The sequence below is a fragment of the Pseudophryne corroboree genome, chromosome 4 (genome assembly GCF_028390025.1).
Source record: "Pseudophryne corroboree isolate aPseCor3 chromosome 4, aPseCor3.hap2, whole genome shotgun sequence".
Classification (NCBI taxonomy): domain Eukaryota; kingdom Metazoa; phylum Chordata; class Amphibia; order Anura; family Myobatrachidae; genus Pseudophryne; species Pseudophryne corroboree.
Window position 1 is genome coordinate 246,807,672 of NC_086447.1, and position 16,833 is coordinate 246,824,504.

General features: G+C 45.9%; 1 protein-coding gene across 7 annotated transcripts in view; it reads right to left on the reverse strand.

Moving 5' to 3' along the window:
* DOCK10 (dedicator of cytokinesis 10) overlaps positions 1-16,833 on the reverse strand; it is a 691,954-nt gene that overhangs the window by 203,879 nt on the left and 471,242 nt on the right. For all 7 annotated transcript variants that reach the window (XM_063916012.1, XM_063916009.1, XM_063916010.1 and 4 more), the window contains exons 18-19: positions 13,896-13,961; positions 10,328-10,420 (exon numbers count right to left, since the gene is read on the reverse strand). In XM_063916012.1, the coding sequence (XP_063772082.1) occupies positions 10,328-10,420; positions 13,896-13,961 (159 nt within the window). The remainder of the gene's footprint in view (positions 1-10,327; positions 10,421-13,895; positions 13,962-16,833) is intronic.

Below are 16,833 nucleotides of genomic sequence, written 5' to 3' on the forward strand. Positions count from 1 at the left end.
TGTTCACAATGTGCCTGCCGCACAGCAGCTAGTGTCCCCTTTCTCACCCCACCGCCAATGATTATTGCTCACCACAGCCGTACGTTGAAGCCTCAGTGCGGCTAGATCTTAAATGGTTAGTACCGAAGTTCTCTGGCGGGAGCGGCGGTAACAGCAGCGTCCACGGGGGAAGGGTGCACACTTTCAAAGTTGGTTTTAAATGATTCTTCCAAAGTGTTCTCTGGCATAGAGGGATTCTGGACAGCCTGCCGGTGTTTAAAATGGATCCTTAACGCGTTTCTCCGTGCTTCCAATCTCACGGTTTCATCAGACAATCTAATGCACCTCAATACCTTCTGATGAAACCGTGAGATTGGAAGCACGGAGAAACGCGTTAAGGATCCATTTTAAACACCGGCAGGCTGTCCAGAATCCCTCTATGCCAGAGAACACTTTGGAAGAATCATTTAAAACCAACTTTGAAAGTGTGCACCCTTCCCCCGTGGACGCTGCTGTTACCGCCGCTCCCGCCAGAGAACTTCGGTACTAACCATTTAAGATCTAGCCGCACTGAGGCTTCAACGTACGGCTGTGGTGAGCAATAATCATTGGCGGTGGGGTGAGAAAGGGGACACTAGCTGCTGTGCGGCAGGCACATTGTGAACATTTGCAGTTCCTACAAAGTATATTGTTCTGGCTAGTGGATACAAAGTAACAACGGATATCACTTTAAAATAACCAGCTTTTCACCGGGGAGTTACAAAAATAGCACTTAGTGTGCTTAAAGAAAATCCTTATTGGAGCTCCAGCGGTATATGGTTATCTGGACGGTAATAGTCACAGTTTCTGGACTTCTTTGCACTGCAGATTTGGTGTGTTTTAAGGTTTTATTATGTCATGCATTATTAAGAAAATTGAATACTAAATAAAAAATATTTACAATTTTTAATCAAATAGATTATATATATGCGCTTCCTTGTAATATACATATTCTTATATGGTATATGTTTTTAACACCCCCATGTACCTGTCCCATAACTTTTAACCTATTATTCTGTACTTTGTAGAATGTCTCCACAAAAATTATGTGTAATTATTGCCCAAATATAGCGGCCTACGAATGCATGACTTATCCACAAAAATGGATTCAGTTGTAAAAAAGTACCGCATGACATAACGAGACAGCATTTGCATTTGGAGTTTCCTCTTTAACATATTACGTGAACAGTAAAAAATTATATGGAGTTGAAAAATTATAAAGACAAATTGCGAAAAGAAATAGTCTAAAAGAAAAGTAAACAATTTTGTGGTGACATAAAATCTCACTATTTCCTTGTTTCCATGGCAGTCTTTGAAAAATGCTTAATTGGAAATTGGCCTAACCATTTATACTGTATGTGATAAAAACTGCCAGAGAGACTTGGACATGGTTTTGCCCAACTGCTAACAAAGTTCCTGCTGCGATCAACTCAGAATTACCCCCACAATCCCTAGGGGACCCTAGCACTGTCCCAAAGTCTACAGCTCATATGCAGATCACAGTGAAAATGGCGCCACGGCCATTTTCCCAGAGATTTCTGCAGCGCTGCTGCTGTGCCATGGGACTCTGGAGGGCAAGTATTAAAAATAATGGGTGCAGGGGGAGTGGGCCACTGTGGACCGCAGGGGCCCGTATGCATCGCACACACCGCACCCATTATAAATACGCCAGTGAGCATAACACTGGGATTTAGTTATATGACCGGAAGTCAGGAGACCGGCGGTCAGAATACCGGCACCTACATCCCGAAGCCTCACTATCCCGACGGTCGGCATGCCAACCAACAGGTTCTACTCCTAATTGTGGGTGTCCACGAAACACATAGAGTGGGAATAGAACCTGTGGCGAGCGCAACTCACCAGCGAGCCTGCAAGGGATCCCGCCGTTGGTATTGTGACCGCCGGTCACACATACCCAACCCCAAAAGGATAAACAGACAGTTATGGCATTCAGGAGCTGAAAGCACACAGTGTATTGTGAAAAAATCTAACCACTTTCTTTGCGTTGTCCTTCAAGTTGTCATCTCTGAGATTAGTTAACATTTAAGCAACTCTGTACAGTTGATAAAATTGGCTTGATTGATGGCCTACAGCCACTAATCAGATTCTGTTACCTCCACAGTGTAGCTTAGAAAATGAAAGCAAGGATCTGATTGGTTTATAAGAGTAATACCACCTTTTTATTGGCATTAGTTCCAGGAATGAAATGTCTTCCTCAGTGTTGCTGAGGAAAATATGTCAGTCTGTTGAAGCATTTTACATTAATTACTGTTTGTTGCTTTGATATATGTCTTCTGCCTTTTTTCCTTTAAACTGCAGTATTTATATGAAGACACAATCCTATTAAACCTACTAGAAAAGGCTGCCATTCACTAGAGTGCCATACTTTTTGTTTGGGATCCGGTCTGAAGATTGACACTGTCTATGTCGACAAAGTTTAGGTCGACCACTATAGGTCGACAGTCACTAGGTCAACAGGGTTGGAAGGTCGACAGGGTTTCTAGGTCGACATGTGCTAGGTCGACAGGTCTAAAGGTCGACATGAGGTTTTTTCCTTTTTTTCGAACGTTTTCATACTTTTCGATCCACGTGGACTATGATTTTCCAATCTGTGCCGAGTGGAGCAAGGCACCTTGCCCAAAGCATGGTGAGTGAAGCGAGCCATGCGAGGGGACACGGTGCACTAATTGGGGTTCCCGGTCACTCTACGAAGAAAACGACACAAAATAACCAAACAAACCTCATGTCGACCTTTTGACCTGTCGACCTAGCACATGTCGACCTAGAAACCCTGTCGACCTTCCAACCCTGTCGGCCTAGTGACTGTCGACCTATAGTGATCAACCTAAATATTGTCGACCTAGACAGTGTTGATCTAATTATCCATCCCCTTTTTGTTTCTGTCCCTTAAGCCCCTTATCGTCTTCCAAAGACCTGTTGCTAATCTTATTCATGTGTCATAACACTCTCCCAGTTAGAAGACCTGTGGATTTGGCTTAGTGGCAAAGGCGGGTCTAGCAGCATAAAGAGACTGGTTGGTTTCTTTGGATGCTCATAGTCAGTGTCAGGGCCTCCATCAGAAATTGCAGGGCACAGACCTGAAGAAATAGGCAGGGCCCTCCCCACTCCTATACATGCGCTCTAATATATCCACATAAATACAATGAAAAAGGCAGCTTTGCATCAAATACGAAGAAAAAGGCAGTTCTGCATAATGCACCCCAGCTCCCCTCATGTGTCGCTTCAGCCTCCGCATCTGTACCTTCAGCCAGTCCCATGCATCCCTCCAGCCAGTCTCCCTTATGTGCTCATCCAGCGAGCCCCCCAATGTGCTCATCAAGCCAGCTTCCCCTCATGTGTCCCTGCAGCCAGCTCCATGTTCCCCTCCAGCAAGCCTTCCTCCTCTACATACCCCTCCAGACTTGGACCACAGAAACAACCTTATTGTGTATCTGCATCTGCTCCACTTTTAAACAAGCACCTCCACGCACTAAAATAAGAATTTACTCACCGGTAATTCTATTTCTCGTAGTCCGTAGTGGATGCTGGGAACTCCGTAAGGACCATGGGGAATAGCGGGCTCCGAAGGAGGCTGGGCACTCTAGAAAGATTTAGGACTACCTGGTGTGCACTGGCTCCTCCCACTATGACCCTCCTCCAAGCCTCAGTTAGGACACCGTGCCCGGACGAGCAGACATAATAAGGAAGGATTTAGAATCCCGGGTAAGACTCTTACCAGCCACACCAATCACACCTCTCAACAGATGGCTCAACAATAACCCTTTAGTTAACAATAACTATTTACAAGTATTGCAGATAATCCGCACTTGGGATGGGCGCCCAGCATCCACTACGGACTACGAGAAATAGAATTACCGGTGAGTAAATTCTTATTTTCTCTAACGTCCTAGTGGATGCTGGGAACTCCGTAAGGACCATGGGGATTATACCAAAGCTCCCAAACGGGCGGGAGAGTGCGGATGACTCTGTAGCACCGAATGAGAGAACTCCAGGTCCTCCTCAGCCAGGGTATCAAATTTGTAGAATTTTGCAAATGTGTTTGCCCCTGACCAAGTAGCTGCTCGGCAAAGTTGTAAGGCCGAGACGCCTCGGGCAGCCGCCCAAGATGAGCCCACCTTCCTTGTGGAATGGGCATTTACAGATTTTGGCTGTGGCATGCCTGCCACAGAATGTGCAAGCTGAATTGTACTACAAATCCAGCGAGCAATAGACTGCTTAGAAGCAGGAGCACCCAGCTTGTTGGGTGCATACAGGATAAACAGCGAGTCAGATTTTCTGACTCCAGCCGTCCTGGAAACATATATTTTCAGGGCCCTGACAACGTCTAGCAACTTGGAGTCTTCCAACTCCTTAGTAGCCGCAGGCACCACAATAGGCTGGTTCAGGTAAAACGCTGACACCACCTTAGGGAGAAACTGGGGACGAGTCCTCAATTCTGCCCTATCCATATGGAAAATAAGATAAGGGCTTTTTATATGATAAAGCCGCCAATTCTGACACTCGCCTGGCTGAAGCCAAGGCCAATAACCTGACCACTTTCCACGTGAGATATTTCAGATCCACGGTTTTTAGTGGCTCAAACCAATGTGATTTTAAGAAACTCAACATCACGTTGAGATCCCAAGGTGCCACAGGAGGCACAAATGGGGGCTGAATATGCAGCACTCCTTTCACAAATGTCTGAACTTCAGGTACTGAAGCTAGTTCTTTTTGAAAGAAAATCGACAGAGCCGAGATCTGTACTTTAATGGAGCCTAGTTTTAGGCCCATATTCACTCCTGCTTGCAGGAAATGCAGAAATCGACCTAGTTGAAATTCCTCTGTTGGGGCCTTTTTGGCCTCGCACCATGCAACATATTTCCGCCATATGCGGTGATAATGCTTTGCCGTAACATCTTTCCTGGCCTTAATAAGCGTAGGAATGACTTCTTCCGGAATACCCTTTTCCTTTAGGATCCGGTGTTCAACCGCCATGCCGACAAAAACGCAGCCGCGGTAAGTCTTGGAACAGACAGGGCCCCTGTTGTAGCAGGTCCTGTCTGAGCGGTAGAGGCCACGGGTCCTCTGAGAGCATCTCTTGAAGTTCCGGGTACCACGCTCGTCTTGGCCAATCCGGAACCACGAGAATGGTGTTTACTCCTCGCTTTCTTATTATTCTCAATACCTTTGGTATGAGAGGCAGAGGAGGGAACACATAAACCGACTGGTACACCCACGGTGTCACTAGAGCGTCCACAGCTATCGCCTGAGGGTCCCTTGACCTGGTGCAATATCTTTTTAACTTTTTGTTGAGGCGGGACGCCATCATGTCCACCTGTGGTTTTTCCCAACGGTTTACCAGCATCTGGAAGACTTCTGGATGAAGTCCCCACTCTCCCGGGTGGAGGTCGTGTCTGCTGAGGAAGTCTGCTTCCCAGTTGTCCACTCCCGGAATGAACACTGCTGACAGTGCTAGTACATGATTCTCCGCCCATCGGAGAATTCTTGTGGCTTCCGCCATCGCCATCCTGCTTCTTGTGCCGCCCTGTCGATTTACATGGGCGACTGCCGTGATGTTGTCTGACTGGATCAGCACCGGCTGGTGTAGGAGCAGGGATTTTGCTTGACTTAGGGCATTGTAGATGGCCCTTAGTTCCAGAATATTTATGTGAAGGGAAGTCTCCTGACTCGACCATAGTCCTTGGAAGTTTCTTCCCTGTGTGACTGCCCCCCAGCCTCGAAGTCTGGCATCCGTGGTCACCAGGACCCAGTCCTGTATGCCGAACCTGCGGCCCTCTAGAAGATGGGCACTCTGCAGCCACCACAGTAGCGACACCCTGGTTCTTGGAGACAGGGTTATCAAGCGATGCATCTGAAGATGCGATCCGGACCACTGGTCCAACAGGTCTCACTGAAAGATTCTGGCATGGAACCTGCCGAAGGGAATTGCTTCGTAAGAAGCCACCATCTTTCCCAGGACCCGCGTGCAGTGATGCACTGATACCTGTTTTGGTTTCAGGAGGTCTCTGACTAGAGATGACAACTCCCTGGCTTTCTCCTCCGGGAGAAACACTTTTTTTCTGGACTGTATCCAGAATCATACCCAGGAACAGTAGTCGTGTCGTCGGAACCAGCTGTGACTTTGGGATATTCAGAATCCAGCCGTGCTGGTGCAGCACCTCCTGAGATAGTGCTACTCCCACCAACAACTGTTCCTTGGACCTCGCTTTTATTAGGAGATCGTCCAAGTACGGGATAATTAAAACTCCCTTTTTTCGAAGGAGTATCATCATTTCCGCCATCACCTTGGTAAATACCCTCGGTGCCGTGGACAGTCCAAACGGCAGCGTCTGGAATTGGTAATGGCAATCCTGTACCACAAATCTGAGGTACTCCTGGTGAGGATGGTAAATGGGGACATGCAAGTAAGCATCCTTGATGTCCAGGGATACCATGTAATCCCCCTCGTCCAGGCTCGCAATAACCGCCCTGAGCGATTCCATCTTGAACTTGAATTTTTTTATGTATGTGTTCAAGGATTTCAAATTTAAAATGGGTCTCACCGAACCGTCCGGTTTCGGTACCACAAATAGTGTGGAATAGTAACCCCGGCCTTGTTGAAGTAGGGGTACCTTGATTATCACCTGCTGGGAATACAGCTTGTCAATTGCCGCTATCACCGCCTCCCTGTCTGAGGGAGCAATCGGCAAGGCAGATTTTAGGAACCGGTGGGGTGGAGACGCCTCGAATTCCAGTTTGTACCCCTGAGATACTATTTGAAGGATCCAGGGATCCACCTGTGAGCGAGCCCACTGATCGCTGAAATTCTTGAGGCGGCCCCCCACCGTACCTGGCTCCGCCTGTGGAGCACCACCGTCATGCGGCGGACTTGGAAGAAGAAGCGGGGGAGGACTTTTGCTCCTGGGAACCTGCTGTTTGTTGCAGCCTTTTTCCCCTACCTCTGCCTCTGGACAGAAAGGACCCGCCTTTTCCACGCCTGTTTTTCTGAGTCCAAAAGGACTGTACCTGATAAAACGGCGCCTTTTTAGGCTGTGAGGGAACATGGGGTAAAAATGCTGACTTCCCAGCAGTTGCTGTGGAAACTAGGTCCGAGAGACCATCCCCAAATAATTCCTCACCCTTATATGGTAACACTTCCATGTGCTTTTTTGAATCTGCATCTCCTGTCCACTGGCGAGTCCATAAGCCTCTCCTAGCAGAAATGGACAATGCACTTACTTTAGATGCCAATCGGCAGATTTCCCTTTGTGCATCTCTCATATATAAGACTGAGTCTTTTATATGGTCTATGGTTAACAGGATCGTGTCTCTGTCTAATGTGTCAATATTTTCTGACAGTTTATCTGACCACGCAGCGGCAGCACTGCACATCCAAGCTGACGCAATAGCTGGCCTAAGTATAATGCCTGTGTGTGTATATACAGACTTCAGGATCGCCTCTGCTTTCTATCAGCAGGTTCCTTGAGGGCGGCCGTATCCGGAGACGGTAGTGCCACCTTTTTAGACAAACGTGTGAGTGCTTTATCCACTCTAGGGGGTGTTTCCCAACGTGACCTATCCTCTGGCGGGAAAGGGAACGCCATTAGTACCTTCTTAGGAATTACCAATTTTTTATCAGGGAAAGCCCACGCTTCTTCACACACTTCATTTAATTCATCTGATGGGGGAAAAACTACGGGTAGTTTTTTCTCTCCAAACATAATATCCTTTTTAGTGGTACCAGTAGTTATATCAGAAATGTTTAACACCTCTTTCATTGCCTCAATCATACAGTGAATGGCCTTAGTGGGCATCAGGTTTGACTCATCGTCGTCGACACTGGTGTCAGTATCCGTGTCGACATCTGAGTCTGCTTGAGGTAGCGGGCGTTTTAGAGCCCCTGGCGACCCATGCGACGCCTGGGCAGGCACGAGCTGAGAAGTCGGCTGTCCCACATTTGGCATGTCGTCGATTTTCTTATATAAGGAGTCTATACGTGCACTCATTACTTTCCATAAGCCCATCCACTCAGGTGTCTGCCCCGCAGGGGGTGACATCCCTTCTAAAGGCATCTGCTCCGCCTCCACATCATTATCCTCATCAAACATGTCGACACAGCCGTACCGACACACCGCACACACACAAGGAATGCTCCGAATGAGGACAGGACCCACAAAAGCCCTTTGGGGGGACAGAGTGAGAGTATGCCAGCACACACCAGAGCGCTATATAATGCAGGGACTAACTAAGTTATGTCCCCTATAGCTGTTTTTTATATTATATATGTATTGCGCCCAAATTTAGTGCCCCCCCTCTCTGTTTTTACCCTGTTCTGAAGTGTAGACTGCAGGGGAGAGCCAGGGAGCTTCCTTCCAGCGGATCTGTGAAGGAGAAATGGCGCCAGTGTGTCTGAGGGAGATAGCTCCGCCCCTTTTCCGCTGCCTATTCTCCCGCTTTTTTCTGGATTCTGGCAGGGGAATTTACCACATATATAGCCTCTAGGGCTATATATTGTGGTATTTTTGCCAGCCAAGGTGTTTTTATTGCAGCTCAGGGCGCCCCCCCCCAAGCGCCCTGCACCCTCAGTGACCGGAGTGTGAAGTGTGCATGAGGAGCAATGGCGCACAGCTGCAGTGCTGTGCGCTACCTTGGTGAAGACTGATATCTTCTGCCGCCGATTTTCCGGACCTCTTCTTGCTTCTGGCTCTGTAAGGGGGACGGCGGCGCGGCTCCGGGACCGAACACCAAGGACTGGGCCTGCAGTCGATCCCTCTGGAGCTAATGGTGTCCAGTTGCCTAAGAAGCCCAATCCGGCTGCAAGCAGGCGAGTTCGCTTCTTCTCCCCTTAGTCCCTCGCTGCAGTGAGCCTGTTGCCAGCAGGTCTCACTGAAAATAAAAAACCTAAAATTATACTTTCTATCTAAGGGCTCAGGAGAGCCCCTAGTGTGCATCCAACCTCGGCCGGGCACGAAATCTAACTGAGGCTTGGAGGAGGGTCATAGTGGGAGGAGCCAGTGCACACCAGGTAGTCCTAAATCTTTCTAGAGTGCCCAGCCTCCTTCGGAGCCCGCTATTCCCCATGGTCCTTACGGAGTTCCCAGCATCCACTAGGACGTTAGAGAAATCTCAGTGCTGTTCCCGGCTCGTTCTCCAGAACGTACTCCACACTGCACCTGCCTACATTACATTGCACCACCATAATCCATGGTGGTGCAATGTAATGTAGGCAGGTGCAGTGTGGAGTACAGCCATGGAAACTGTTCAGGCAGGGATCTCTGGCCTGCATGCCCCCCCTTCCCACCGCTTGCGTGCCATCGTCGTATCCATCTTGTACTTGCAGGCAGAGCCGGCCCTAACCAATATGATGCCCTAGGCAAGATTTTGGCTGGTGCCCCCTAGCACCGCCACTAGTTCTGCAGGAGATGCCTGGCATGATTCAGCTGGCAGCTCTGCTAACGTCGGGCGCCTTTTGTTTATGAAAATACATCATATTATTTGCATACTATGTGTCTAGGATGCACAAGCAGCTTCTGCTGATTAAAATGATATGCAGCATGCCTATATTCTGTGTGCGAATGCGGCTGTATCTGCATACATTACAGTGATTTCCAGGAATACACTGTAACGTAGCATTTCGTATGCAGTAACACACAGAATATAGGCATGCCGCATATCATTTTAATCAGCAGAAGCTGCTGGTGCCCCTAAGCATACCAAATGCCCTAGGCATTTGCCTAGTTTGCCTATACCTAAGGCCGGCTCTGCTTGCAGGGTGCCTAAGAAGCACATTAAACTATGACACTGCGCTGCCTACACTGAGTGGCCAGGTGTGGGACCACTTCTATGTCCGGGCCTGGGACTCCAATCCCAGCAGTCCCCCCCAGATGGCGGCCCTGGTGAGTGTAGTAAAGATGAAGCAATGCTAAAGATATGAGTAACCTTAAGTAGGTTCTATTCTGTTTGAACTATTAGCTACTGTAAATAAATTTACAAAAAGCAATGGTTTCTTGACGTATTTTCTTATAAATATTAGATGAATAGACTACCTCAAGGTTAACTATTTTGATGCTATTTAACCCATCAATTACCATAACTTCAACAAGGAAAATATAGGGTAAATCTTGAACATTTCTAAATTGTCAGCTGTAGATGGATTCTACTGTATGGATAAAAACATGAGTTTACATATATCACTTACTATCTGCTAATCAAATTCTTTTTTCTGTGAGTTTCTGCATAGATCTAGAGTAAATGTTAAGCACAGTCATATAAACAATACAGGTAGCAGAAAGCAGTGAGTGGAACTGACCTCATCATAAAAGTCCGGATTCTGGGAATGATGGAGAATTGTGGTGTACGCTGCTGTAGTAAACAGTGAGCTGCCAGGCTTCCCATAAATGCACTGTTGACAAAAATGAATAACAATGAAACATCATTTATGTACCAAATACAGAGCTATACAGTACTAGGCTAACATTCAGATTAACATGACAGCACACATTGTAGTGGCCACTAGGGAAACTAGATACTCATTAAAAAGTTAATTTTAGAGCAGGTTAGTATTCCTCATAATACTTTACAGTGGCCATATACAAGAAAAGTTACCAGTTGGGTGTAAAAGCAACTAAAGGATAAGTCCTGCAAAGCAAATGGTTTAGGCTCCAGGCACCACTATACTGAATACGATTATCCGGATGATAGACAGTGTCTAGTTAGACAGTCAACAGACAGACACCATATGTTAGACAGACAGAGTCAAAATGTCGACATGAAAAGGTAGACAGTACAAAAGGTCGACAGGGTCAAAAGGTTGACATGAAAATAGTACATAAAAAAGGCAGTTTTTTTCTAAATGTAACATGTTTTTGGACTATTTCATACCTTCTTTATCCATGTCGGCATAGAGATGGTTAAAAACCTTGTGGTGAACGCAGCAAGCCACCGAGCCCAAAGCATGGCGAGTGAAGTGAGCCCCGCGAGGGTATACCTTTCTACAATTGGGGATTCCAGATGACAAAACTATCCACACAAACCGACAAATATGCAAAAAAAGGTCTACCTTTTTTGTGTCGACCGTTTGACCATGTCAACTGTTTGACCCTGTCGACCGTTTGACCCTGTCGACCTAATGTCTGTCTAACATGTGGTGTCTATCTATTGACTATCTAACTAGACACTGTCTATCTATCATCCCACACCCACTGAATTCAGTGCAAACGACTTTTAAAAACTTGTGTGCAAAACAACATTTTTGCTCTGTTAGAATAGTCAAGCAAGAACCACATCAGGATATTTTACAGTAATTTGAGCCTATGGGCTACTTTCAGCTCATGCTGCTGGCATAACAATACAGGAATCTAGTCTGTACTGCTGTAATGTTTGACATCAAAAGAGGATTTTTGCTGAACATTGCAGAATGTCAGGAGACTTCACCAATATAAGGATAGTTACTTGGAACCCAGAACATCATCTGTAAATAATCTTGCTAAGTGAGGTCCTCTATCCTTCTCCAGACTCTGCTAACACCCACTTACTTACCTGTTACAGAAACAAGTCTAGCAAGCTTGGGACTTTTCAGCACTGCCATATTACGCCTCCAATAACTGAGCTGTAATTCCATTCAGGACAGCTGCATGTCACTTTATGCTTATGCTTTTTACACCTTTCCACATTAGTAGTCATTTGTTTTCCCACACCTGCCCACACACCCAACCTGCGTACACTGTACCTTCAGATTTTGTAATCTTAAACTGTGTAGACACCTGAACGACAGTGCGACCCAGCAACACAATGTAATGATACAGTACAATACTTTGCCGTACACACTGTACAATCTGCAGCACAACGGCGCAATTTATCTGTACATGTTGTATGTAACAGCACCGCATCAGCCATGAAATCATTCCATTAGATGTGCAGCACATCCACTGGGACGATGCAATGAACAAAGCAGTTAACAACGGATTGGGCATACACACTAAATGAAGGTCATGCATGTGGGTCAAAGTACCAATATCGCACGATATATCGTATAGTGTGTACCCACTTTTACTGTGTGGCCTAGCAGTATGATTTTACTTCAAACTCTATATTTTGTTATGGACAGTCATGTGTAAATATCTGCTACAGTATACGTTTACCAGTGGCAGCTGCTGCCCGTGGGCTGCTGCACAGATGACACATTGCATGGGGGGGAGGCTGGTTAACACATATAAACATACCTGTAATGTTGCGTGTAATACGTGTGCTGGTTACCTGACTACGGCGATCAGCAGCACCACTGTGTGTTTGACAGCCACCGCCGTCGCATTCGGCACGCAGCACTCAGCTTGTCCTTTCTATATAAGCCCGCCCCCACACTCCTCTGAAACCAGCCAATGGGAGTTTGGTGTCAGGCTTTTAGGAGAAGGACAAGCTGTGTGCTGCATCCCAAGTGCATCGGCTGCGGCTGTGAAACACACAGCAGTGCTACTGATCCCTGCAATCAGACAGCCAGCACATGTATTACATAAAACATTCCAGGTATGCAGCAGCAGATCTTGCCACGGGCAAGCAGGAGGACTTTTGCCCGGGGCGCGCCGCACCATGGCAAGATCCGCTACTGCTGTGCCCCCCGCTGCCCGCTGTGTCCCCCGCCGCCCCGCTAGTTCCCCGCTGTGAAGGGAACTAGACGCTGGTTTCCCTTCGTGGAGAGGACCTTTGCTATGCGGTGCACCGCGCACCGCACAGCATTGTGGGACTGACACAGATGCTAGGGGTCATAATTGACCTCTAGTGTCTGTCTATGCCAGATCCGAGGAGAGGAGCGGCGCCGGCGGAGGTCTGCAGCGGTCGGGAGCGGGAATAGTAAGTATTAATTTTTTTTCTCTCTTTTTCAGCGGCGCTACTCTACTGTACAGGGGGCGTAACTGACCACGCCCCCTGTACGAAGCCACGCCCACATTTCCCGCCCGGGTCGCCAAAAGGGCAAGAACCGGCCCTGCAGGTATGTTTATAAATGATGTGTTAACCAGCTCCCCTTGCAGTGTGTGGTACTCTTTATTTTAGCATACAACATTGATAAAATGTGTTGTGAATTCTGAGCTAATTTGGCCAGTAATGTAAACACTGTCCCCTCTTCCAGCTCATGCGCTGATTCCCTTGGTCTACAGTAAGTTTCGGAATTCACAGATCCATACATTCTGAAAGCAGCATGGCCACCAAGGGAAGAGGCTTGGATTTACCAGTCGACTCGGGCAACACATTTCAACAATACCAAATACTCCGGGTAAGTTAACCTTGGGCATTGCACAATACTAGTATACAGTATACTGTACACTCAGATGTTAGGAAACTTTGTGTGTATATAAAGTAGATGTACAAATACCACAAAGTAGAAAGAGAAGATAAAGGCTGATGCTATTAAACTGACATCAAAGGGTCAAATAGATTATCCAAAGTTAAAAGCACAGTATGTAGCAATGTACACAGACCATTCCAGATGGAGTCTGTATTTAACTTTCACTGATCCAACAATAGGAAGAAAAAGGTTTACATTAAAAGAAACATTTAAGAAAAAAAAGTATACTGAGTCTATACATACAGTGCACACACACACACACACACACACACACACACACACACACACACACACACACACACACACAGAAATACAGTGTATATGAATTAGATCTGTAAGTACACAACAAGATACAATGAGTGGTATATGATAGAAAGCATTAGAACACAATGCAAACGCATTTCACCCCATAGAAACAGGGAACAAATGCAAAGTACATTTAATTGTATTTTTCTGCTGAGAAAGAGATTGCGCTTTATATCTCTCGAGTCGCCAAACAATAAATAGAGTGTAGATAATTGTGTTTATCTCAGTTCACCTTTAATGGTTGGCTTCCTTCTTCATCAGAGCTCTTAAATTCAACACACACCATAATGTTCCTCGCCTGCAAAAAATACAAGATGAGAATATTGATGCTCTAATTTGGTTCAGATGTATCATAATAAACAAGATATCTGCAATCAATTCAATGACTAAAGCCAAATCATATGACTTGTTTATTTTGCTTTCTCTAGAGGAAACAAATAAATATTGGACACTTGCCTCTGAATACAGTATGGGGAGTATTCATAAACCGAATGAGATATTTATTTATTATTTAGAATTAATTAATATGGACATTTTTACTTAACCATGTTGGGGCTGGTTTATCATGTCAGGACTTGGCCTGCTTGCATTTGTGAAGAATGCATTTGTTAAGGATGTATTTTAAGGATGAAGTTAGAACCGGAACTGAATACCTTCTCTCCTTTCTTCACAGGTAAAAACTCCATCCTCATGCTTGTATATCTGAGTCTCTCATCTCTCTCTGGCTACACTTTTCACACCCCAAGAAAGTTTGGAAAGGATGAAGTTAGAACCGGAGTTTGAACTGGATTTGGACTACGCCAGAATCTTTAATTAAACTAGTTCCCCAAACACTGCAACTCAGGACCACTATGTGGTCTCTCCTCACCTCTGCCATGAGAACACCAGGACCAATGCCTACTACTTCTCTGTCCAAGAATATCATGACTGCCCGGGACTACCCCTCAAGCTGAGCAGGGACCTGAGGGGCGTGCGCACCAGGACCAGACTTTGCTGGGTCATTTCCATTGGACATTAGTGTGCTCCCCACATTCTCACACCCACCCGCACTGCTCTCATGAGACCAGGACATTTATCATTTTCACAAAATAATGTTAGTACAGTTTTCCTGCAAATGTGTTTTTCTCTTCTCTTTCTTCTTACAGGGTACTTCCACCCCACTGTGTGCTATTCCTGTAATGTTTACCTCCATTGGTTGCACACCCTGCCAGAAGTAAACTACACATGGCTGCCTCGGATGGTTCCTCCGTGGGCAGGGTGTGCTTCATTTGGATCTTTCCATGCAGGTATAGCATACTCCTACACACGTGTCAGTTTTCCCATACATGCATTTGGCCCTTGTATGGCTCATCTCCCACAGTGTAACCTTCGTAGTGCGCCCAACATGGCTGCCTTATCTGGTGCGCTTGTGGATGGGATGACAAGTACATGGACCTGTTTTGTTGGAATCCTACTCTGAACTTTAGGACTCTGCAATCTCCCCATTTTGTGTTATCTCTTCTAGGGATGGACTATTCCACCCTGGGTAATCCTACGCAGTGCACCTAAGATGGCTGCCACACCAGGTACCTTGTGAAGGTGGAATACATAACCCTTGGAGGTTATTACCCAAAATGCCTATACCAATCATGCATTATGCTTTCTGTGTGCTCAAGGTTTTTTTTTTATGTCTGTGTGGTTTATCTTTTGATGTATTACTTAAATCTTCTGTATTATGTGCATTGTTGAGTTCTAGTTGGTGCCACGGACGGTTGCCTCGGTGCTGCTCAGCCAAGCAGCCCTCGTTTTTAGTCTTACATGTATAATATGTCTAATTTGTCGAGTCTATTGTACAGTTGCAATGTGCAGTATGAACTCATACGTGTAATGTATTCTACGTTTTTCCCCCTTCTTATGCTATGTATTCCCACTTCATGTTGCTGCTTGGCGATGCATTGTACCACAAAAAATTCCTAGTGTACATGAGTACACCTGGCCAATAAAGTTAATTCTGATTCTGATGCTGTGAGTTTGCCAGCGGGATTTAAAACAGCAATTTTATTAAAGGCAAAACTTGTTATATTTTCCAAGCCAACATGCCAGGTTTTGCCTTTAACAAAATAGCTGTTTAACATAAACCTTTTGGTTTAATTTTCCTTTAAGAAAAGTGAAATAAAATTTAAATTTGATAAACTTATTTTTTTTAACAGCAATCATATTAAACCCCCTGCCTGTTGGGGTGCTGACACCACTCAGGACCAGATCACCAACTGTGGGTTAGTGTTAGGGCCTGGGGGGGGGCGTTAGGGTTAGGCACTAGGAGGGGTAAGACACTGGGGGAAGTTAGCCCTAGTTCTCACCACTGAGGGTTGGGGGGGGGGGGGGGGGGGTTAGAAATACTTACCCACTCCGATGTCACTACCATTTCATTGTTTTTCCTGTACGTAGTGGGAGTGACTTCCCTATTTTTGTGGTAGCTGCTTGGCAAAGCAATACATATCGGAGAGCCTAAATTCTGCCTTGGTATATCACTTCCACTGTATTTGAGTTAACATTTGAATTTAATGTCAAGGGCTAATAATCAGGTACATATACTGTACTATGGGCCTTATTCAGGTTTGTTAGCAAAACAAAAAAGCACACTACTGGGCAAAACCATGTTGCACTGAAGGGGGGAAAGATGTAACATGTGCAGAGTAGAGATGAGCGCCGGAAATTTTTCGGGTTTTGTGTTTTGGTTTTGGGTTCGGTTCCGCGGCCGTGTTTTGGGTTCGACCGCGTTTTGGCAAAACCTAACCAAATTTTTTTTGTCGGATTCGGGTGTGTTTTGGATTCGGGTGTTTTTTTCCAAAAAAACTAAAAAACAGCTTAAATCATAGAATTTGGGGGTCATTTTGATCCCAAAGTATTATTAACCTCAAAAACCATCATTTCCACTCATTTTCAGTCTATTCTGAATACCTCACACCTCACAATATTATTTTTAGTCCTAAAATTTGCACCGAGGTCGCTGGATGACTAAGCTAAGCGACCCTAGTGGCCGACACAAACACCTGGCCCATCTAGGAGTGGCACTGCAGTGTCACGCAGGATGTCCCTTCCAAAAAACCCTCCCCAAACAGCACATGACGCAAAGAAAAAAAGAGGCGCAATGAGGTAGCTGTGTGAGTAAGATAAGCGACCCTAGTGGC